Below are 24,769 nucleotides of genomic sequence, written 5' to 3' on the forward strand. Positions count from 1 at the left end.
CCCGTCTACTACCAGTCTTTGAATCCTCCTCAAGTTAATATGACCTAATCTCAAGTGCCAAATATATGTTTGGTTCAAACTAGAAGGTTCCTTTCTTTTAGTAGAGTTAGAAGATGTATTGTTCAATTCCCTAAATTGCAGTTGCAGTGCAGGTTGACTAGGATTAATTATATACAAATTGTCTTGCAATGTACCAGAACATATAATTCGTTTATTCATCATAATAGAAACATTACGATCCAAACAAACATTATAACCATCCAAAGCAAGTTTAGAAACCGAAATTAAATTCCTTCTAAAGAAGGTACATAAAGACAATTGTTCAAAACCAAAATCCTATCAGAACCAAAAGATAAATGAATAACTCCTACTACAACTACTGCTACTTTCGTAGCATCTCCCATGAACACGTATATTTCACCATCTCTAAGCATTCTAGATAGTTGGAACCCCTGCATAGAATTACAAACATGATCAGTGGCTCCTGTATCTACACACCAAGTGCTCGTAGATATAGCCGCTATAAATGTTTCTGTAACTAGAGAAAGAGACATACCAGTATTGTTTGTCTTCTTAGGAAGAGGACAATCCTGTTTCCAGTGACCTGACTGTTTGCATCTGAAGCACTTTTCCTTAGGCTTTTTCACACCACCCTGAACTCCCACTGCCTTCACAGCTTTCTGTGTCTGAGCCTTTTTCTTCTTCTTAATACTTTTCGGTTTAGAGGAAGAACATTTCTCAGCCACATTCACTTGAACACTCTGCCGAAATAATCCTTCAGATGCCTGAAGTTCTGTCAGCAGTTCCGCGAGACTATACTGCCTCTTGTTCATGTTGTAATTCAAGCAGAACTGCTCAAAACTCTTGGACAAGCTCATAAGGATAATGTCAATCTGGGTTTCCCCGTCAAGTTCAGCACCAAGGATCTCTATCTCATTCAGATGTGACATCATCTTGAGAATATGATCCCTTACAGGTGTGCCTTCAGCCATCTGAGTGTTCATTAAAGCCTTCATGGCTACTTGCCTAGCAGCCCTATTCTGATCTCCAAAAAGTTCCTTGAGATTAAAGAGCATATCTGAAGCAGTGGCCATAGACTGATACTGATGCTGCAAAACACCCGACATTGCTGCCAGAATGTAACATCGCGACATCTCATCAGCCTTAATCCACCGTTTATAATACTCTTTCTCATCTTCAGGAGCATCAGCAGCAGGCTGTTCAGGCTTGGGTTCATAAGTGCAAAACTTGTACTCCTCAGCAGTCAACACAATGTCCAAATTTCGTTTCCATTCAATATAGTTAGGTCCGGTAAGTTTGTTATCCTTAAGTATGGTGAATAGTGGATTAAAACCCATTTTATCCTGAGAATCATGCATAAAAACATCACATAAATAAGGGTGCATTAATTATTAAGATCTATTAATTCCTCTAACAATTATTAAAATTTAATGCACTAACATATAAACACCATAAGCTTCTGGTACGCCACGATGTGTGACATGTATACCACCTAATTTTGTTTAAATGTTATTTCGGTCCTATTACTAAATAATATGCCACATTGGGGTGGACTATATTATTTTTCATAACTAAGTGTATACCATCATCAAATCTTAAATTATTTGAAATCTATGGAACTTGGTACGCCACGATGGGTGGCGTGTATACCTTCCAATTATTCGTAATTTTGCCTTGAATAGAATACTTCAATTCAATATTCATCAATGGTTTGATTTCCAGGTAGTGGAGGAGTCACATCGGTCTCGCTTAAAACCCACAGCCTTACAAGTTCGATGAACCCGTTTTTGACAAAATCGCCCCAAATCAGAAATAAAGAAAATCCGTATTTATTCCTTTCAAAATTTATTAATCTAAGAAGTTTGTTCTAGTAATTTCTATAACATTCTAGACACCATAAATTACATGCCACGATGGGTGACGTATATATAATTTATATTCGTCTTTATGTTAAATTACCTACAACCAATAATGGAGACCATGGGATTTAATTTCATATTAATTCCCTCTCCCACTTAGATTTTTTTTTATTAAAATTGAGGAATTTTAAAATTAAATGGGGCCCTATATTGTTATAATTATGTCTAATCATGCATTCAAAATACACACATAATTTTAGCAACATATAACATTTAATTAAAGCAATAAATAAAATTTATGTCCATGTCATCCTAATTAAGTTAAACATGCAATTTTAAAAGAATTACACACATAATTAACGACACGCATAATCAATAAATTAAAGCAATAATTAAAATTTAATGGAAAAAATTAAAATAAATTTTCCACTATTATGGCCCTTGAAAAAAAAATCCAGGTCTCAAAAAAAATCTGCCCCAAGCGCGCCCCGACGCCCCAGCAGCCCCTTGTAATCGCACAGCGGAACAAAAAACTACCGGAATTGATTTTCGATCGCACATAACTATTACAAATTACCCGGAACAATTACAAAAAAAATAGATCTAATTCAAAACTAATTTTGTAAAATCTATTCTAACACGATCAACCCTCGTGTAAATTACAACCACGATTAAACCACGTGGAAACCAAAACAAAAATTAACCACGATTAAACCACGTGGGATCCAAACACATAATTAAAATATACATGGCCATAATAGTGGATTAACAACCTGCATCAAAACCAATACAAGCAAAACACTATATACACGCATATATAATTACGACATGTACATTATATCATAAAACGTAGAACCCATTACCAGGCTCTGATATCAATTATTGGGAACCACGGACTTAGGGTGTTACTACGTTTTACCATAAAGATTACGAAAAGAGGATTACCTTGTTAATGGTTGATTCCACGCTCTTCTATTGTATTCCCAAATTCCCTTGAGCGAAGTGTGGCCTCCGTCTTCTCAAGTTATCCTCTCTTCTTGCTCCTTGGTGACTACAATATGTTTTTCACACAATTGCCAAGCAAGAAGAGAATAAAAATATATATAGGCTACAATAGGGACCATGGATAATTAGGTTGGGCCTTCTAATTACATCTTGAGCCTAGCCCAATGTAATTAAATATTAATTCAATCCACTAAAGAATTAATATTTGCACTACCTTTCCTAATACCGTAATTTAATTAATTCGGTTCCAATATTATTTGCTTATTAAATTCCCCATGTTTAAAATATCATATGTCCATTAATTAAATAAATTACTGATAATTTATTTAATTAATATCTTTTATCCTTGATCATCCACTCAACCTTTATTTAATTATGCCAGCATAAATTCCACCTGCAGGGTTTCACATAATTAAATCTTTTTGAGCTTTCAAGGGGACATCATTAACCCGAATATTATCAGGATATGGATTCCTTCAATAAATAATATCCACCATGTATATAATTCCATCACCCAAAATATAATGATATAATTCAAAAGAATTATTTCATATATAAATCAAAGCATGTAAATAATATACACGTGTCAATTACTATTTCCGGATTAAGAACCTAAGCATTAATAATAACATAGAATCTTAGTTCTCCTTCTTAATCAGTATTAAGGGAACAATTCTAAATTTGATCATGTTCAATATACACAAAGTATACTAGTATTATTTATTAGTCAATATAAACTAATCTAAATAATACTACAGCCATACCAGTGGATTGTCCAACACCACCTGTGCTGTGAACCTTATTATATTATATAACCGTATTTAACAATCTAATATTCTGTATCCCATTTGATACTAGATTGTTCACAATATATAATATTAGACAACATGTAAACATTCAAATGATTCTCAAATAAACTGGCCAGAAATAAATGTACATATTTCAAATAAATATTTTCAGTATACACTAACAAGATCTATAATGACAAGTACTCTGAAATATATTTGACGGATGACTGGAAATTCTATGAAGAGATTCAATACTGCGAAGTCAATGTGAGAACTCGAGGTTGTCATGTGAGAAGCATATCCCTCCCTGTTTCTAGACTGATTCCGGGACGGAATCCTTTTAAGGTGGGAAGACTGTAAAAACCCAATTTTTTTTACATCGGTAAAAGACCATATGAATAGTAACCTTGCGGTTTAATAAAAACTTTTGCGACCACACCATATATGAGTTTTTAATTTAAGATTCTGAGTTAATATTATGATTATACGTACCAAATGAGTGTATGTATGTAATAAATCGAATTTTTGAGACCTTGTAAAAATATTTAATGAATAGTAACCCTGACAAACGGGGAAAACATTTTAGCCCACACTATGTAGTTCATGAGAAAATGAGTTTCGGAGTTGATATTATGATTATACGTACCAAATGAGTGTATGTAAACGCTATTAGTTTCGAAAAAAACGAACTTTGAAAAACGACCATATTTACGAATCATCGAGGATTACGGGAATCATAATATATTCACGAATTTAAATCCCTACGGATTTATATCCAAGTATGATAATTCAAAACATAAGGAATAAATACGAAAGGATTTACGTCGCGAACCGTTTACGAGAAATTATTACGAAAACGTTTAAGCGACCGAGCGAATGCGTAAACGATTAAATAAACGTAACGCACTAACTAACCATGGTAGAAAAGTAACCATGGTTACTTTATAAAATAGTAAGCTAAGGCATAGGATGATCAACCAAGGGCTAGCAAATAGTAAGCTAAAGAGCTAAGTTAAGTAGCTTAGCTTGTAAACTACAAAGGCTAGCTAGTTTTGTCTCAAGATTTGGCAACCAAGATTAAATTCTAGGATATATACGAAGGAATAAAAATCAACTACAAGATATCACCACATTATTTCAAGAAGCTCCCAAGAAGCAACACAAAAACTCTCTCCCCCATTTCTTTAGCTTCATTCGGCCCTTTTCTAGAAAACAAAGAAATCAAAATCAAATCATCAAGCTCTATCCATGGATAAATCCTCCAATTAATTCCCAAGCTTCCTACCAACCAAATTAAGGTAAGATAAATCTTTAAGCTCTTTTTATCAAGGTTTGATAGGTGAAATAAAATCAAGAAAGATGATAGTGATTAGTATGAATAATAACTTTTGTTTTGTTTCTTGATTTTAATGGTTGTTTTAGGTTCCAAAAACCATACTAAGCACTCCCAAGACTTCACCATCATCAAGAAAACATATCAAGATCTCAAGAAAGGTATAAATCTTTGACCCAACCTTATTTAATATTTAAGTTCAAGATCCTTTTAGAACATAGTTGTAAACCTAGTTTTGGTGGAAGTATTGTTGTAATCTTGATGTTTAGCTAAGTAGATTTAAGGTTGATTTTTGTTGCCTCAAGAACATGATGTTCTTGAGAAAAGTTAGTGTGGTGATGATGATATGTTTATTTTTGGTGGTAGTATAAATATTGAAGGCATAAACGAAACTCCGATCGTAACCGTAATCTCGTTAAAATGAACAAAACATAACTTTAAGTTTCTGCAGAAAGTACCGAAGATGTAAACTATAGTTTCTTATGAAATAACCCTTTATTATGATAGACAATGGTATAAGGATCGTTTAGACGCTTGAATCGCTTGATTCCGATTTACGGATCAAAATTTATAAGCGTTTTAGTAAATGGGATTTACGCGACAAAACTGCTACAAATTACGAACTTTGTAAATGTAAATGATCGACTTAAAAATAATTAAAAATCATGAAATTTTTACAGAGAGTAGTAAATTGAGTTTCCTAACTGCAATAAAAATTTCAAATGAAAATAATTTTTCAATTTTATAAAAATATCGGAGCCCAGACCGCGCGATTAGAAAACCGTAGAATCCATAAGAGGAGCCGACGATGGAAAATGAAACGGACTTAAGATACTTTGAAAAAGGAAGCGATCATAATGTGAATAAGGACTTAAAGAGATGATAAGGGTAATATAAGATGAGAGGGTGCATAATAAGTAGCGCATGAGTGCGATTCGCCGTAAATTAGAACGGGACCTAACGAAACGAATTGTGTTTATGATTATAGATTTCCGAGCGGAACCTAGAGCATCCTCCACCTCGAGATACCCAGGCAAGTTTTCAAACCCTACTTTTTAAAACTGTTGTGTTATGTTTGTTTTCAAATAATGTCGATATATACATGATGCTATATGTATGATATTTTACGAACTATGTCATATAATATCATACGATATGATAATAATTTTGGTATATGAATATTACCGAATTTCAATCGATAACGCTAGAGAGTAGCGTTGTATATATGAGGAGTATATTTTAGACCGAGGATCGGTCATTATAATTTTATATAACCCGGAATTATTCCGGAGGTGTTTTATTTAAGAATACAAACGCTATAGTAGAGCGTGATATATAAGTTATAAGACCGAGAGTCGGTCAGTTTTAAAGTATAAACTCAGGAATATTCCCGGAGATGTTTTGGACCATTAAAAGTCCGTACTTATTTTATTCCAACGGACTCGATGTCCATTTGCAAAACATTAAATACCTCGAACTTTTATTAAAACTATTCCCAAAGATCGTATTCCCTCAACCCCATTTTACTTGAACAACGAATATTATTTCGGTTATTAATTTAATATAGGAGAAGTATTCTCCAATGATTATTCATTTCAAACTTGACCAATTATTAGAGATTACTTTAAATTATTTAAACATAAATAAGTTGAGGAATATTATTTCAATACTCTTTTAAAATATAACTATTCGAGGTTTAATTATTTAACGATTAATGTTTAATTATTAATTATGTATTTAATGATTTATTTATGATTTAAAAATCATAAAACCTGATTTAAAATACTTTCTAATTTTCGGAAAATGATTCGAATAATTTCAGATCGTCGGAGAATATTATCTCGACTTATTTTAAATATTTTGAATATATTTTCAAAAAAACTCCCCTTACTTAATTAATTTGTTGACAACGGTCAACTCACATCCTTAGTACTTCCTCCGAAATTTTCTCGGAAGTACATATATATTCATACAAATCAAAGTGTACCTATCAACAAGCAATATGCTTGGGGAACAATATAAGTTCTAGATATATGATGGGATTCTTACGAGGACAAGGAGGGGTAGACTCCAGTACTGCGTGGACTGGGGTGATTACCAATTTACTACCACATGAGAATGTATCTTATATAGTGATGAACATGTGGAGTATGCTTACCTGAGAGGGATGGACGCAAAACCGTATCTTGAGAGGGATAGACACGAAGTGTGTACCTGAGAGGGATGGACACAGAAAAGGCCCGAATGGGGCCAGGGTGATAACCGATAATAAAAAGGGAATCGTCCTTCTACTAGTAGAAAAGGTAACTATTTCCGTAGTACGACTGATCATCATATGCGGTGGCTCCAGTGAATGTCCTAAATTCTTCCAATTGGAATTGAGATGCAATACCGTAACCCAAGCCTAGGTGCTGGATTTACCATTAAGGTATTCGCAGGATAATAAATCCACAAATAAATTGTTTTGGAAATAAGGTGTGTATCACCGAGGAAAACTATTTTTTTATAAACATATTTATCGTATATGGAATTATACTTGAATTTCTCATATAGTCTTTTCATACTGTTCATTATTATGGCTGAGCATTATTGCTCACTCTTGTTTTCTTTTAAATGTCGCGACACAACAGATTACCAGTATGCCGGCGTGGGACTTAGTCACTTGAAATCGTGGGGAGAATCCCTTATAGCTTTGTCTCAGGTGGACCAGAGTATCCAGATAGGTATAAGATGTTAGTAATAATTATTGTAACTTCATGTAGAGGTTACGAATAATTGTTTAAGATCCTGTAAAGTACATTTGAGCGTAATAAAAGAAGATTACATTTTGTACATCGTTTCTAAGTCTATAACTTGTGTGTGTGTGTATGTGCGTGAGATTGGGGTCTATTGGATTATTGAATCAATACAGGTTACACATGAGTGAAGGATGGCGTGACGACCCAGATTCCTAACCCCGGATTTAGGGGCGTTACAAGAACAACAGGATGCTTGGGAAGAAACCTAGAAAATCAAGGAAATAGACTTATCTGCTCAGACTAGAGGAGCACCTTGATAATGATTGTGAGCTATTCTTTGTATACTTTGCATTGTTCAATTTTCAGTAAATATTGCAGCACTTATCAGTTTTGTCTACTATTTTCAATCTGTATTCTTAGAGTGTTTTGTTATCATCAAGTTTCTCTTAATTTATGGCTACAATTCCAGTAGACATAAATTAGGGGAGATTGTTAGGAATATGTTGTGAACTTGATGATAAATTATACAAAAGACCTTAGTAGATTTAACTTAGTGAATTTTGTAGCACTCGACGGATGATCAAATATAGTCCCGACGAATGAATCAATATAGTCCCAACGGATGATGATTTGACATCCATCGAGTGAGTAGTTTATGTAATAATAAGTATTGTAGCACATTTCTGCAAACAACTTTGCGTAGATTCTGTAGGAGCTTATGAGTCATGTTGACTACTAGTAGATATGCAGAATAGGTTGATTAATTGTAAATATGAGATGTCTTGTAATTCTGCATAAGTGAAATGTAGTCAAGTGTCAAATAGCTACCCGACGGATGATCAATAAAGCTACCCGACGGATGATCAACAAAGCTACCCGACGGATAACAAGCATGTACCCGAAGGATGATCAATTCAAATATCTGTTGACAGTGACAGCACAGTCACATGCATTGGGTGTTTGCAAAAGGAATGTGACAGTCTGTTTAGCAGGAAATTGAGAACAAAGATGCTGGAATAGAGTAATGAAGCAGCATGGAGTTAGACTTGATAGGTTTTGTTTTATTATCCTGTCTTATTACTATGTAAACTTGGTGATATATAAACCAAGTGTAGCTAGTAGAACAGATAACTAAGCAAACACATTTTAGGAGAGAAATAGAAAAAGCTGTATTTGTCAAGAATTTCTCTGTAGTTTGTTTGTTCAACTTGTAAAGCAGCTGTGAGCCAATTTGAGCTTTACAGAGTTCTCAAATCTATATATATATATATATATATATATATATATATATGTGTGGTGGATACATTCAAATCCACCAGAAAGTTTTAAGGACTTGTGTTTTATTACTTTGTGTTTGATTTATTTAATCCTTTCATTCCGCACTTTGCAAATCAAAACACACATATATATGTCGAGTTAAGAACTATTTTTAAATCTTGAAAAAGAAGCTAGAATTACATTCAACCCCCTTATATAATTCTTGTTGTATTATTAAGGAATAACATATTCTTCTCTGTAGCCGTCTCGTACTCTCTAGCTCTTCTTATTGCTCTCCCAAGCCTCCTTGTTATTAAAAACGTCTTTTTATTGGTATATATAGGCTCAAGGATGACAAGGACTCTCAAAATCTTTAATTTCGACTAAAATCAGGATTCTGGGGTAGAAACCGGGTGCGGGCGCGCTGCTATATGTTAGCAACTAGATCATCGTAAAAATGTATTAGTTTGCATAGAATATTTTATGAAAGCATTACTTCGTTGAAAACTTTTAAGTTCGGCAAAAAATAAACATGTTTATAGAATAAGATGTTTTATCAATGTTATCCCAATATATATAGTGTACTTACTATATCTTCTTTCATTAATCCTGCAATAAAGTATATAAATAATATTATTAATCACGAATATGTAAATATATATGTGTTTAAAGTATTATTTATATTTAGAGTAAGTGTGATTTCCAAAAAATAAGAAAATATATTAGAATAATCAGATTTTAACCGGGTTTTTTCGAGCTTTTAATTGGGTTGGGCCAAAGACCGGGTCGGGCCGAAGACCGGGTTTTTAAATGGGTCGGGCCAGATTTTGTCTAAAAATATAGGGCCCGTCGAGACCCTAAGCCCGGACCGGGACCGGGCCGGGTTTTGACGAGGCCGGGCTTGACCGGATTTTGACCGGATTAGGCCGGACCATATTTCGGGCCCAAGCTTTTTGTGCATCTCTAAGTTTGTATAATGGGAAAGTATTAATAATTTTTTTTGGAAGGTGTTAACCAACCAACCAAACGAAATCATACTTCGCTTATAATAGTATAGTATAGATAGTATAGATTTATCCTACCTTGCATAAATAATCATCGCAAAATTGGTATTTATATAAATGTATATCTTTTATATAATAAGATATTCAATTACAAAAATGGGTCTATAAATAACCACCAGAAAATGGGTATTTTATTATTTTTTCAAAAAATGGATAAAATCATCAAACTCCTAAAATTGATTTTAAAATAAATATATTTATAAACTGGTCAAGTAAATATATTTTAAAACCTGAATGAACATGTTTTAAAATGATTACACTATTATATTGGCCAATCTAAGTAGATCTCAAATTGTGTCTCGTAAATGTATTTTATTAGAATTTAATTAGAATTGTTATTTTCTTATTAAAATATTTTCCTAAATAACCGGTTTGAAGGACACATGCTACAGATCATGAGATCCTATGGGCGAATGGAAGTAGTATGAAGTAGATGGTAATGTATCAAAGAGTCTGAATATTCTGAATATGATGGTACTTCTTAGTTTTGTTTTCAAAATAAAAAACTTTTAATTTTAATTATTTGGGAAATGTTTTATGAATTTTTTAGGAAGGCGTGAACTAACCAATAAAATCATCTTATATTTTGCTTATAATAATATAGTATAAAACCATATTTCGCTTATAATAATATTGTATAGATAGTATAGATGTATCCTACCGTGTATAAATAATCATCGCAAAATTGGTATTTATATAAATGTATATCTTTTATATAATAAGATACCCAATTACTAAAATGAGTATATAAATAAACACCTGAAAATGGGTATTTTATTATTTTCTAAAAAAATGGATAAAATCATCAAACTCCTAAAATTGATTTTAAAATAAATAGATTTATAAATTGGTCAAGTAAATATATTTTAAAACCCGAATGTTTTAAAATGATTACACTATTATATTGGCCAATCTAAGTAGATCTCAAATTGTGTCTCGTAAATGTATTTTATTATAATTTAATTAGAATTGTTATTTTTCTAATTAAAATATTTCTCAGTAACCGGTTTGAAGGAGACGTGCTACAGATCATGAGATCCTATGAGCGGGTGGAAGTAGTATGAAGTAGATGGTAATGTATCAAAGAGTCTGAATATGATGGTACGTTTTAGTTTTGTTTTTAAAATAAAAAAACTTTTAATTTTAATTATTTGGGAAAGGTTTATGAAATTTTTTAGAAATATGTGAATCAACCAACCAAATTATCATATATTTTGCTTATAATAGTATAGTATAGATATATGTGTATAATGATTAAAAAATATTATTATAACTCTTGTATGACATATATATTAGGTGCATTATTGAAAACACAAATGAGATATTGACATAATATTGTTGAAGTGTACGGGGGTTAGTGGCTAGCCTTAGATTCAATTCATATTTATAATTTTTTTTTTAAATATAATAAACATACATGCAAATTTATAATTTCAAATAAATAAAATGTCATTAATTTTATACCATGTTAGGCTATTATAAAATGATTACTATTATTATTTTAATAGTAACTTAATTTTTTTAGAATTATATAAATAATTAAATCAACAAATATAAAAAATATGATTAAAATGTTATTTTATAACTCTCATATAATAAATATATATTAAATATATGGTTTAAAGCATAAATGATATATTAGCATAGTGGTATTAAAGTGTGCATTCTAGACCTTATACTAAGGTTCAAATCTCATTAATAACATTTTTTTAAATATAATAAACACAGGGAAAAATATATAAAATAAATGTCTCACTAATTTTAAATCTATGTTGGTGTATTATCTATACTATATTATAATAGACGAAACATTAAAAGTTTGGTAATTGATTTGTCGGTACTTGCTGAAATTACTTAATTAATCTTAGTTATTAAAATATATTTTATTAATGAAATTACTTAACTATCTTTAAATATTAAAATATATTGTACTAATTTAAATTAATAATTATCTTTTCACTTACCACATGCACGTAACTTTGCTTATCAACAATGCAATCCAAATATTTCTTGATATTCGTAGAGTATCCAACAAGTTCCCCGACATTGTCATTGAAGCACAGAAAGATAAGCGAATTAAAAAAAAATATTAAATCAACAATTATAATGCCATGTCTACGCTTCTATACCATATATACTATACTTTATTAATACTGTATTATATTATAATAAGTAAAACATAAAAAAAATTAATAATAGTTACAAAATTATCCTTAATACTTTTTTATTTGTATTATTTAAACTATCACATGTACTATTTATTTATACTATATATCTATCTATACTATAATAAACGAAACATTAAAAGTTTGGTCGGTGGGTTGATTGATCAGTTAATTCTAATTTTAATTGATATTGAAATTAATTTCCTCTAATAAATTTTAATTTATAATGCATATTGACACTATTTTATTCTAATTGATATTAAATGAACAAATTTAAGAATTCAATTCAAGTTAAATTTTTATAATATATATATATAGTTCGTGCATCACACTTTTAATTCATATTGATTTCAACTTTTTCTGCCAATTTTAATTTTAATTTATGTCCAACTCTACATTATTCTAATCGATATTTAAGTTAATCATTTATATCAACTTAAATTCTAATTTATATCGATAGGGATGGCAATCAGGTCGGTCAAAACGAGTTTTGCAAAAATCAAACCCGAACCCGATTGTCTTTTGCCAAATCCGAACCCGAACCCGAACTCGAACCCGAAAAAATCTGAATCACCAAACTCGAACCCGAACCAATCGGATTTTTTCGGGTTTAGTTCGGGTTTGTAGATCTCTGCCAAATTATACCTTAATTTTCATAAATCTTATTAAAAGATTTATAAGATCTTATTCGAGCAAAGGGCTCATAAATCTAACGATATTGAAATTTTTGGGTTGAATTATAGGATTGAGAGTAAGAAATGGATCAGAATTTTAAGGATGAATTTGTTGGTTAAAAAATGCAACAATATTGGCCCAGAGTATAATTGTATCGAACCCTGTTGCTCAAAAACATGTTTAATGATAGTAGCCCACTAATGTTAGACTTTAATGCAATAGTTTGTACAAAATATAATCTTTTTACTACTAATTTTAGTAATATATGATATCATATATTATATTAATACTTTAAAAATATAAAATAATATTTTATATATTAACACGGGTTTCGGTTCGGGTTCGGGTTCGGGTTCAGGTTGGAACAAAATAGGTTTCGGGTTTTCGGGTTTTCGGGTCGGGTTGGAGACGGTATGCTTTAAATCTAAACCCGACCCGAAAAGAGTTCGGGTTAAAAATTCATACCCAAATCCGAACCCGGAATATTCGGGTTCGGTAAAACCCGATCGGATCGGTACGGATCGGGTATCCATCGGTTCGGTACAAATTGACATCCCTACATATCGAGATTTATATTATTCAAATTGGTATTAAAATCAACTTATTCTACTAATTTAATATTTGTTTAATTAAATTATAAAACTATATATACTATAATAACCAATTTAATTATTATTTTTTTAAAATAATATACACTTTTCATTCAACCTAAAATAAAATTATAATTTTGATATGTGCTAAAATAAAATTTAACACAAACTAAATATAGTTAAATTGATTTAGTTGTTATAATGTGTCTCGAGTTAAAATAAAATAATAAAAACTATTGATCCTAATTAACAAAATTATATTATTGAATCAGGATAAAATAAAATAGTTATATTATTCATTAAGGTTAGAAACATATCATACGGTTGATCCAAGCTAAAATAAAATTAAAATCAAAATATAATTCGACCAACTAAAATGAAATCTTTTTGACTAAAATAAAATTATCTTATTGATCCGGGTTATATAAAATGACAATGAATCAGACGGTATAATGAATCTCGGGTTAAAATAAAATAATGTAAAATATTAATTCAAAGATAAAAAAAAGGTTAATATCAGACTAAACATAATTTCTCAATATACTATTGATTTAAACTAACTTTGACTTTTAAAAAAAAATTATGATCACACGTAGAAATATGGATAAAAATATATTATTGAATAGATAGCATTACTTTTTTCGGATACATGTTCTTAAAAATTCATGAACATAAATTAACATACTTATCATCTAATCATGTCATTTAAATATTAAATGAATAAATTTAAGAATTATATTCAGATTAAAAATTTTAAAAAAATTACGCAATATTATAAATCGTCAGCATCACGCTAGGTTTTAAGCTAGTATACATAATAAAGAGAGCAGAAACAAATACTAAGATGATCTTTTCTTATAAAAAGCGTGGGCAGAAAAATAACTGCTCCTTTCGCAGCTCTTTCTAATTTTCGATAGACAATACCAGATACCAGAAACAAAGCTTAAGAGTCGCATCATTATTTGCGGTAGTGAGTTCACAATTCTATATATATACATTTACAGATAATGAGGGCAGAAAATCAACAGCATGATCATAAACATTGATACAACCTAGACACTATGCTGGCGACACGTCCGATTCCGTCGCTATTGATTTATCTTCACTTTCTATCTTAGTTTTAGAAATGTCTTCTTTTTCTCTATCGTCAACTCCAAAACCTCGCCTGAACACATCATAGTTTGTAGGCTCACTACTCGTAAATGGGCGCTCACCAAGTATTTTAACCAAATCATCTTGATGGAGAACCTCCTTTTCAAGTAACAGCTCAGCGATCCGAGCTACATGCTCTTTGTGCCCCTCTATAAGCTGCACTGTACGATCATATGCCTTACCCACCCATTCTCTCACTTCATTATCAATAATTGCAGCAGTTTTGCTGCTGTATGGCTTTGTCAACTCCATTGCATCATCTCTTTGAGGGAAAGAAAGAAGCCCAACCTTGTCACTGAAGCCATATACTGCTACTTGTGCATAGGTCATCTTAGTCACCTTTTCCAGATCATTTTGGGCTCCGGTTGATATCCTACCGATTAAAACCTACTCCAAGGATACATTTGCATTACCAAATAATAATCTGAGTAATATTTTATATATCTTAAAAACTTTTTAGAAGTTGACTGCCTCGTAGAATGCAAGTTACACTATTTTCTGATCTTAGAGAGACTATACAATATCAGTTGTACAATACACTATAATAGAGCGTTTCCATCACCTTCATGTTTATAACCTAACCAGCAAATAAGATTCTATGGTTTAAAAAATGTTTATACTGTTTGTAATCTTCTGGCAGTAATTTTTTATGCACCTTTACTATCGACACTCCAACTTGGTAATCAAAAAGCTTAGCTAAGGATTGAAAGATATAAAAACTTTAGCAAGGTAGTAATTTCTAACGTTTGAAGGGGCAAAAAAGCTTGAACATGTCGTAATTTCTTTACACACCTACTATGTCAGTGCAGATATTTGACATAAATATTTAAAGCAGAATAGACATGAATACACTGGCTGCCGAAAAGTATATCCTAAACTATAATAGCATTAAAGATTTAGCAATCAACATGCAAAAGGGAAATGTATTCATTAGTGATACCAAGATAAACCCCAGGATATAAAAAGAGTAGATGAAAACAATTTTATTTCAAAGTTCTGCATGCTCAATAGCTTGAGTTTAAGAATTTTATTTTGATCAAATTTATGAGGTTTAGTTCTATACACTAGGCACTATGCAACCATCTTTTCATAATATGGAAATTGAAAAAATCAACTTACCTGCTCTGCTGCTCGACCACCGAGAGTCATGCATGTCATATCAAAAAGTTGTTCTTTTGTCATCAGAAGATTTTCATTTGGAACATACTGAGCAAAACCAAGAGCTGCAGTACCACGAGGTACAATTGTGACTTTCAGTAAAGGTTCTGCATGCTCCAAGAACCAACCAGCTACAGCATGTCCAGATTCATGATAAGCAACAGTCTTCCTTTCCAGCTTGCTTATAACCTGCACCACTTGGTTCATACAATAATTACAGCTCCACAACTATTAATGATGTTTGATCAATTAATTTTCTTTTTTCTTAACATATACTCAAGAATATATCAGTACACGCACATATGCATATACAAATCCTTAACAGCGACGCCCCTAACAGAAGCGCCAGACTGTAAATTTCAGTGTGTGTGTGTGTGAAAATGTCATCAATGATTTCCAGCTTTAACAGATTAACAATATATATATTATATAGATGGACAAGCATGCATGATTATTTAGAAAGTTGTGAAGTCAGTACCCTGTTTTTCTTTTCTAATCCTCCAATAACCCTGTCTATAGCTGCTTCAAAGTGCTCCATTTTTATAAGTGTAGTTTCATTTCTTGCAGCTACCAAAGCTGCTTCGTTACAAACATTAGCGATGTCAGCTCCAGCAAACCCAGGAGTCAGAGCAGCAAGCCTTTCAGAGTAATATGATGGATCTTCATCAAGTTTTAATTTGTTCAGATATATACGAAAGATCTGCTCCCGTCCCTTAATGTCAGGTTTATCAATTGCAATTTGACGATCAAATCGACCAGGCCTTAACAAGGCTTTATCAAGTATATCAGGCCTATTAGTGCCTGCAAGAACAACAACTCCAGCAGTAGTCCCAAATCCATCCATTTCAACTAACAACTGATTTAGAGTACTTTCACGCTCATCATTGCCACCTGAAAAGCCTCCACGGCCTCTCGCTCGACCAATGGCATCTATCTCATCAATAAAAATTATACTAGGTGCACACTGTCTTGCCTCTTGAAATAAACTCCTGACTCTAGCTGGACCGACCCCGACAAACATTTCCATAAAATCCGACCCTGAGATAGAGAGAAAAGGTACGCCTGATTCACCAGCAGTTGCCTTAGCAAGAAGTGTCTTCCCAGTTCCAGGAGGACCAACAAGAAGAGCGCCTTTTGGAATCTTTGCTCCAAGCTCCTCATATTTCTTTGGGTGTTTTAGGAAGTGAACAAATTCCATTATTTCTTGTTTTGCCTCGTCACAACCAGCCACATCTTTAAAAAATACCTAAACAGATCATTATACATACAAATATATCAGACGGGTATATTGATTAACTTTTGTGTAGCATGACATGGTCATACAAAAACCTTTATCATGATAGAAGAAATACATCAGATGAAATTTGCAAGTGGAGAAACGTATTTTACCTTGTTCTTAGCATTTTTATCCAATTTTGTAATATTTGCTTTTCCTATATTAAATATTCCTCGAGCACCTTTTCCGCCAGGTCCGCCGACACCCATTCCACCTTGCATTTTCTTTCCCATAAACAAAAGAACACCAAGAAGTACAGCTGATGGTGCAATTCGCGCTAATTCTTGAACCCAATTTAAGTCCGAGACATAAGTTACTGGTAAATATTGATGAGGATCTATTCCTAAAGCCTCCTGAGCTTCCTCAAGTTTCTCCTCGAAAGAGTCAATACTTCCAATAGTGAAGTAATACTTATATTGGCCCTGTTCTCCTCGATCATTGATTCCACTACCATCGTGAATCTCATCATTAGTCATATTGGTATTCGCCTGTGGGCTCTTTACATATACTTTTGCTACAGATTTATTGCTAACAACAATATGGTCCACTAATCCAGGCTCAAGTAGCTTATTTCTGAACTCTTGAAAACTTATCTGAAGAATATAACCACAAATTAATACTAACTTGGTATACAAGAAAAGAACTAGACGAATAAGATATAGAAGCTATATCATGCACCACCCTAAACCACGACCAACCAAGAGCAAAGCTTACTTACAACCTTTTAAACTCTAAAAATATAGCTTACTAAGAAATTTAACAAATGAATACAGGTGTTCTTTTGAACACAACACCAGCAATTCCAACTACATGCTTCTCTAACTATAGATGCACAGCTGACTCGTCAACTTAAAAATTCCATGCTAATGCTGCACGTTGGACAATGTAATCGTATGTTAACTTAACCTAACTCTAGACAATACAAAATAATAAAAAGAAACCAAAGCAGCAAAGGTAACAAACAAATTTAAACAATTCACTAGGAAAAATTTACTAGTATGTGCACAAGTGGAACACACTATAATTGATTATATAGTACAAAGTCAGCCAGCCTAACTTACCCAGACTCTTCAATTTAGCCCTCATACCCCGTGTTCATCGGACATGACATGGGTGTGGGTATAAGGTGGGTATAAGATCTGAGTCAGGTCCTTCATATAAAAACCAGACCCTTTAACCTTAGGTAATCTTAGTTCAAAATAATTCACAAGGCCTCATTCACAACAACTTAATCCTCTTAATTCTAGGGAGGAATGTCTATAGATTACTATTTTCATATTATCCTTTTAATTTATGTTAAAAAAATATGACATAAACAATTATGTTCCTATATGTTTACTTTATGTGGTAGAAGATACGAATTTACAAGTGTGATGTATAAAAAGTAGGTATAATTTCGCTTATGTGAAGGTTATATGCTGAATCCCCGCACTCGTGTCCAATTTTGGATCCATATCACAAATCCTAATTTTTAAAAAACTAAGAGTCTGACACTTGGATCCGCGCTCGTATGCGACACCCGTACCCGAGTCCGGGTAACTTAGCAGCCACCAAATGACCCAGAATAAAGTAATTAGCTTTTTACCTATTGAAGTATCAACAGATATAAATATCAAACTGTATGAAATGATTTCAATGATCGGTTAAAGAAATGACCTGTTTCTGTTCACGAGGACTCATGAATAAGGATGCAAGGACAAACCCTATAAACAAGATGGCTGTGACTACATTCTGATTATGCTTCATGCTCTCCTGAAAATTTCCATGATCACTGTTTTTTGTATCCTCTGTGAACAACCACATAAGATATTTATTATATGACAGATTAACGTAATGGCTAACAAATAAGAAACAGCCCCATCATATTAATATGAGGAAGAGAGTGGCAATGCATACAAAGGGAATTGCTTGTGAATATTTTAGTCAGAATACCTGAAGGATATGTGATGAAGGAAATTTTTTTTGAACGAGTTATGAAATTTATGAAGTAAAAACAATACGAGAGATAACTTGGGTAATTTTAAAACAGAAAACCCAACAACCAAGGATTTCCCGACCGCAGAACTGAAAATAAGATGGATAGCAACCCATTATATAGGACTCAATCAATATTGATAAAACAACTACTGAATATTAACCAAGTCTAAGATATTATGTGTTTAAAATAGGGGTGTAAATGAGTCTAACGGTTCGTGAGCTACTCGAGCTCGGCTCGTAAATTATTCAAATTCGGTTCGACAATTATCGAGCCGAACTCGAGCTCGAGCTATTCGAATAATTTACCAAGCCGAGCTCAAGCTTCATAATACTCAGTTGTGAGGCTCGCAAAGCCTAATCGAGCTCGTGTTATATTTAATTTTATTTACGTGAACAACCACATCAGATATTTATTATATGACAGATTAACATAATGGCTAACAGATAAGAAACGGCCCCATCATATATTAATATGAGGAAGAGAGTGGCAATGCATACAAAGGGAATTGCTTAAGAATATCAAGTCAGAATACCTGAAGGATGTATGATGATGGACAAAATTTTTGAACGAGTTATGAAATTTATGAAGTAAAAACAATACGAGAGATAACTTGGGTAATTTTAAAACAGAAAACCCAACAACCAAGGATTTTCCGACCGCAGAACTGATAATTAAGATGGATAGCAACCCTTTATATAGGACTCAATCAATATTGATAAAACAACCACATTATATTGACCAATTCTAAGATATTATGTGTTAATAATAGGGGTGTAAATGAGTCTAACGGTTCATGAACTACTCAAGCTCGGCTCGTAATATATTCAAATTCGATTCGACAATTATCAAGCTGAACTTGAGCTCGAGCTATTCTGATGCAGGATCTTTATATTCAGCGCTTCTGCCTTCTTGCATATATTTTTCCATACCTCCTTGAATTTGCATCATATTCGAATAATTACCGATCCGAGCTCAAGCTTCATAATACTCAGTTCGTGAGGCTCGTAAGCCTCATCGAGCTTGTGTTATATTAAATTTTATTTATTTTATTTATGTTATTATATGTATTATTATATAAACATTCAATATATATAAGTAATTATTTTACATAAGAAAAGAAAATAGAAAATAAGATATCAGCTCCACTTATCACCAGATATATTCATTTCTTTTCAATACTTACTAATTTCAAAGGAGTATATACTAGCTTCTAATATGTGACAATTACATTTTTTCATAGATATTAGATTACTCCGCGTACGGAGACAACACATATCCGAGTGTCAGACTTGAAAATTCCAAAATTTTATGACAGGGGGACATTGTCCTATATTTGGACATGGGGAGGGGAGTAGACATAATATATTGATAAACAAGTATCAAAAGTACGATATCTTAACTAAAAGTAACAATAAAACTCACAGTAAACATGATTTTGTAAAAGACTTTGAAAATTAGGCATGTTCTCTACTTTAATCTCATTCTTTCTTCTTTCTTTCTACTCACATATTTAATTTTGAATCGAAAGTTTGACTCATAATTGATTTTCAAATTGGTCAAACTGTCCACATTTTAGTCATAGGATCCGACACAAAATAAGTTCCGTGAGACGAAATAGGTGTCGTGTATGAGTGTCCACGTACCTGTACGGACCTAAACAGAAGAGTCAGAATAACCAATAACCCAGGTTAGTTTATCCTGTATAAGAACCGCAGATAGTCTTAATTCAATGAGTCTTACAACATAATTTGCACATCTAGCCCCGGATATCCTTTTGACTTATAGCACTTGGTAATGCATTTGCTCTTATTTGCAAGCAAAATCATATGGACGTTACAATTGCTACTGATCCAATTTCTTCAATACAAACAAAAGTAAACAATGTGAATTTTTTACTTGGGCCGTATTACAGGTAATGGATTATACTCACTATATGGAACTGGTCTAACTTGGTTCAACATTACAATACTTACTAGTTACTACAACACACATATACAGAAAATGAACCAAATAAAGCGGTAATACGTATACAGGGAAAGTACTAAGCAGTATTTTAAAAATCAGCAAAAATGGTTGACAATCCTTGGTCAATGAATTAGGCAGGGCTAACTGATCCATTCGGTCATATTCGGAGTGTTGCGCATTTTGTGAACAAGGTTGAAGAAAAATCAGGATTAAACAGCCAAATACGGCTACATAATTAATCTAAATATCAGGGCCAAAAGTTTTGAGCTAATAATTCCAAATTTTTTTCCTCTGCAGGAATCATTGAACTTGTTTGGTTTGGGGGTTTGGAGGGGTTGGGTTGGGTTGGTAAGGGTTGAAATTTCAGAACCCTTATTTGGGAAACATTTAAGAAGGAAGGATTAGGTTAGAAGGGGTTGGGGAAGGGTTAGATGTGAACTAAAAATAGTTGATGTTCTAACACCCCAAATTGGGGTGTTAGCTATGGGCAATTAACTATACACAGTTACACTTACACACAGAGCGGGGGAGGTGATTTTGTTTTCAATTTTAAGATAGTTGTTCAAGCATCAACGAATATCAGGGACCCACTTTTTTTACTATCAAATTATACAACAGCCTACACCTCGTCATATACAAAATATATTTCATTTATTTATTTTTAATATTATAAGTTTGAAGACTTCGAATTATTATTTCAAACTTTTTATTGTAATTTATTTTTGGCTGTTAAATTATTTTTCTCAGGTGACTTTACAAAGCCTTACCCATTTCTTTACAAATGTCGGGCAAGATATATAAAGTAGTGGAGAAGTGAATGTCGGGCACGGGATTAGAAAAAATATATAAACCAAACCAAACATACCCTGTATATCCCGCTTTCGCCAGACCTCGCAGGGTCTGGAGAGGTTAAGATATACGCAGCCTTCCCCTCGTTCAGAAAAATGAAGAGGCTGTTTCCCGAAAGAACCCCGACTTGTGTGTACAATATATAAAAAAGTGTCAAAAAAATTTAACTAAAAATATAAAATTTGATGACATAATGTAAAAAGAGATCAAGAGTCAAGACAAACCTAAGCCTATGGTCTTATTCACATAGGACATACCTAAATCCATATGCGTTTAACATTACTCGAATATTGGTCAAAATTTCTATATTCAATAAGTGTATCATACTCCCTCCGAATGTACACCCTGACTATGAACACCACCCTACGCCCTTCCGCGCATAATATCCCAAATCGAAAGCACATCACACAGAAAGACTCCAGACTCGTAAACCTAAATTGCTTACGACACAAAAAATCGATAACCAAATTTCTTTACACTACTCTGCCTTGATAAAAATTTCCGATGATGAAAAAAGATAAGCAATCGAAGAGAATAACCACCGCAATTTCTTTTCTATGATTCCGTGTTGTAGAATTGTGTGTTAATAAGACAATTAACACAGTTGGCTTCAAAAAATTTGCATGGATTTCAACCTTTACGGACAATACCTATATGATTGAATTTTGGTATTCTAACGAAAAACGAAATCAAGAATCACAGGCAGTTAAAGAACGAAAATCCTCCTATCCTTTTACCATATTTCTGAAAATAACCTTTTTTTTCTTTTTTGTCGGATGAAAATAAGTTTAAAAAAAAAACTACTTTTGGAAACTTTAGAAATGTAAGAAAAGGAGAGGAATGTCTAAAAAAGAAAACCGTAAAGAAATGTTTGGTAGTTAGTACAATTAGAAAGAGAGTATGAATTTCGCAATTTAGGGTGATACGCATATATCATATACATATGCTAGGTACATCGACTTACCCATGCTCATCATGAATTTAAACTAAAAACATTGCAAAATTTACTACTACTACTATCATTTTGAGTTAAAAACTATAAATATCCTAGAAACATTTGTCTCACTATCATTAAGTTTTAGTTTTTACCTCACTACTCAATTTCCACTCCCACTTTCTAGGTACCCAATTATAATAAATTCCATACCAAACCAAGTGAAGAAAATTATATCCCACATAATTTTCATTATTTTGATAAAACTACTCATGTTTGAACATTTGATTCCTAATGATATCATTTTATTACATAAACAAATCAATTCTAAAAGTTGAAGTCCAAGATCAAGTTTAAAGAATTAAAACATCTCAACGTGGAAAAGAACTTATGGCATAGTAATGGCGAAATTTGGTACAAGAGTCGTACCTTTATGCTCCGTCTTTTGATTGTTTCCATTGGGTACTTGTTTCTTATTTTTGGGATAATAATTTTCGTACTCTGTCCAACACCATCACACAATAAGCAAAACACGATAAACAATACAACGACAAACGCAATCAACGTCCTGAAAACAAATCTTGTCTTACTTCCTTTTTTGGGAGTTCCAGTGCTAAAAAGACTCCTAAACAAGTAATTCTTGAAAACCGAATCAATTTCCGAAACATACGAGTTGGAAACAATCTTGTTCCTACTTCCAGCAGCGACAGAAGTTAAATATCCCCTTACAAGCCCTAAACCGCCATGGAACACATTGGTATTTTCATTTCTTAATGCATAATTACCGCAAGCAACATTCTGTAGAATCATAATTAACATATAATTATAAAATTAATCATGTTTAAAAATTGCAATAAAAAAATTAAAATTAAAGAGGATATGACTTACTTTGTGAAATGTAGATGCAGATGAGCGGGAGAAAGCGCGTCCAATACGAGCGAAATTCATCGTGGTATAATGTAAAAATTAAAATGAAACCCTACAAGGTTAAATAAAATGAAGTTAATTTAATTTGAAATTTAAAGAGGGTGAATAAGCAGGTGTGTCTGTGTATATGTAATATAAGTATTAGATTGAGAGGGGATTTTAGAGAGGACAGAGATGGGTAGGAGCGTGTGTATATGTTTGGGAATGGAGGAGCTGAAGCCAAGGAAAGGGACGCGGTGTTTGTTTTCTACTCCCCCGCTATTCTTCCTTTTTTTTACTCCATCACCGCAAAATCCAATTCAAAACACGTGATGCGAAATTCAATAAATTTTTGCTTCATAGCATACATAAAACATTAAATTTATTAATTTAGAATATTTTTATTGATAGACCAAAATCAATCAAATTTTGACACATATCTTTTATTGTCTCTGCACATGGTCACACATCAGAAAATTCGAATTATTAATATTAAGGTCACGGGTCTGGGTCTTGATTTATATTTATATATATTTTTATTATTATTGTGTATAATATAATTAATATTCTATAAAACTAATTAAATATTAATAATGTTTCTATAATTATAATTTCTTTTTGTATAATTTTAAGTTAAGTTCAAATAGTACAAATAGTATATGATTGATGAAATCTTATTTATAAATAATAATTTTATAATGTAAATATTTGTGTTGATAAGATTCGAACATAAAAACTTGTATATATCTTTATAAATAATAATATAAATGTTTGTCGTTAACGGGATTTGAATTTGAGAATTTATAAGTACTTTTATAAATAATTATATAAATATTTGTTGTTTACGGGATTCGAAACTGAGAACTTGTGAAGTGTATTTTTTTTAGTATTTGAATCTAATGGCTCTAATTATTTGATGAAAAAGATCTGACAGTCGTGATGGAACAAATTATAACTCATTTCGATTATTATATTAGAATATAGTATAAATAATTTCGCACATATTAAATGTCTCTGTACCTTGTTAAATGACAATCAACTAATTACTTCTAATAT

The 24,769-nt window shown here is 32.2% G+C and overlaps 1 protein-coding gene across 3 annotated transcripts; it reads right to left on the reverse strand.

Annotated features, from left to right (window-relative positions):
- Nucleotides 1-14,330: 14,330 nt before the first annotated feature.
- On the reverse strand, nt 14,331-24,012 carry LOC141708142 (ATP-dependent zinc metalloprotease FTSH 8, mitochondrial-like). Of its 3 annotated transcripts, XM_074511620.1 has the most exons (8): nt 23,696-24,012; nt 23,398-23,605; nt 23,237-23,308; nt 18,738-18,868; nt 17,195-17,674; nt 16,284-17,051; nt 15,767-15,994; nt 14,331-15,034 (listed from the first exon to the last, which is right to left on the reverse strand). In XM_074511620.1, exons 1-8 carry the CDS (start codon nt 23,753-23,755, stop codon nt 14,555-14,557), a joined length of 2,427 nt encoding a protein of 808 aa, XP_074367721.1. In that variant the 5' UTR covers nt 23,756-24,012; the 3' UTR covers nt 14,331-14,554. The 3 variants fall into 3 exon arrangements, with proteins under 3 accessions (XP_074367721.1, XP_074367722.1, XP_074367723.1); XM_074511621.1 differs by lacking the exons at nt 18,738-18,868; nt 23,696-24,012 and having other exon boundaries at nt 23,398-23,602; XM_074511622.1 differs by lacking the exons at nt 23,237-23,308; nt 23,398-23,605; nt 23,696-24,012 and adding an exon at nt 20,566-21,816.
- Between the last annotated feature and the right edge of the window lie 757 nt (nt 24,013-24,769).

The sequence above is a fragment of the Apium graveolens genome, chromosome 2, assembly GCF_009905375.1.
Source record: "Apium graveolens cultivar Ventura chromosome 2, ASM990537v1, whole genome shotgun sequence".
NCBI lineage: Eukaryota > Viridiplantae > Streptophyta > Magnoliopsida > Apiales > Apiaceae > Apium > Apium graveolens.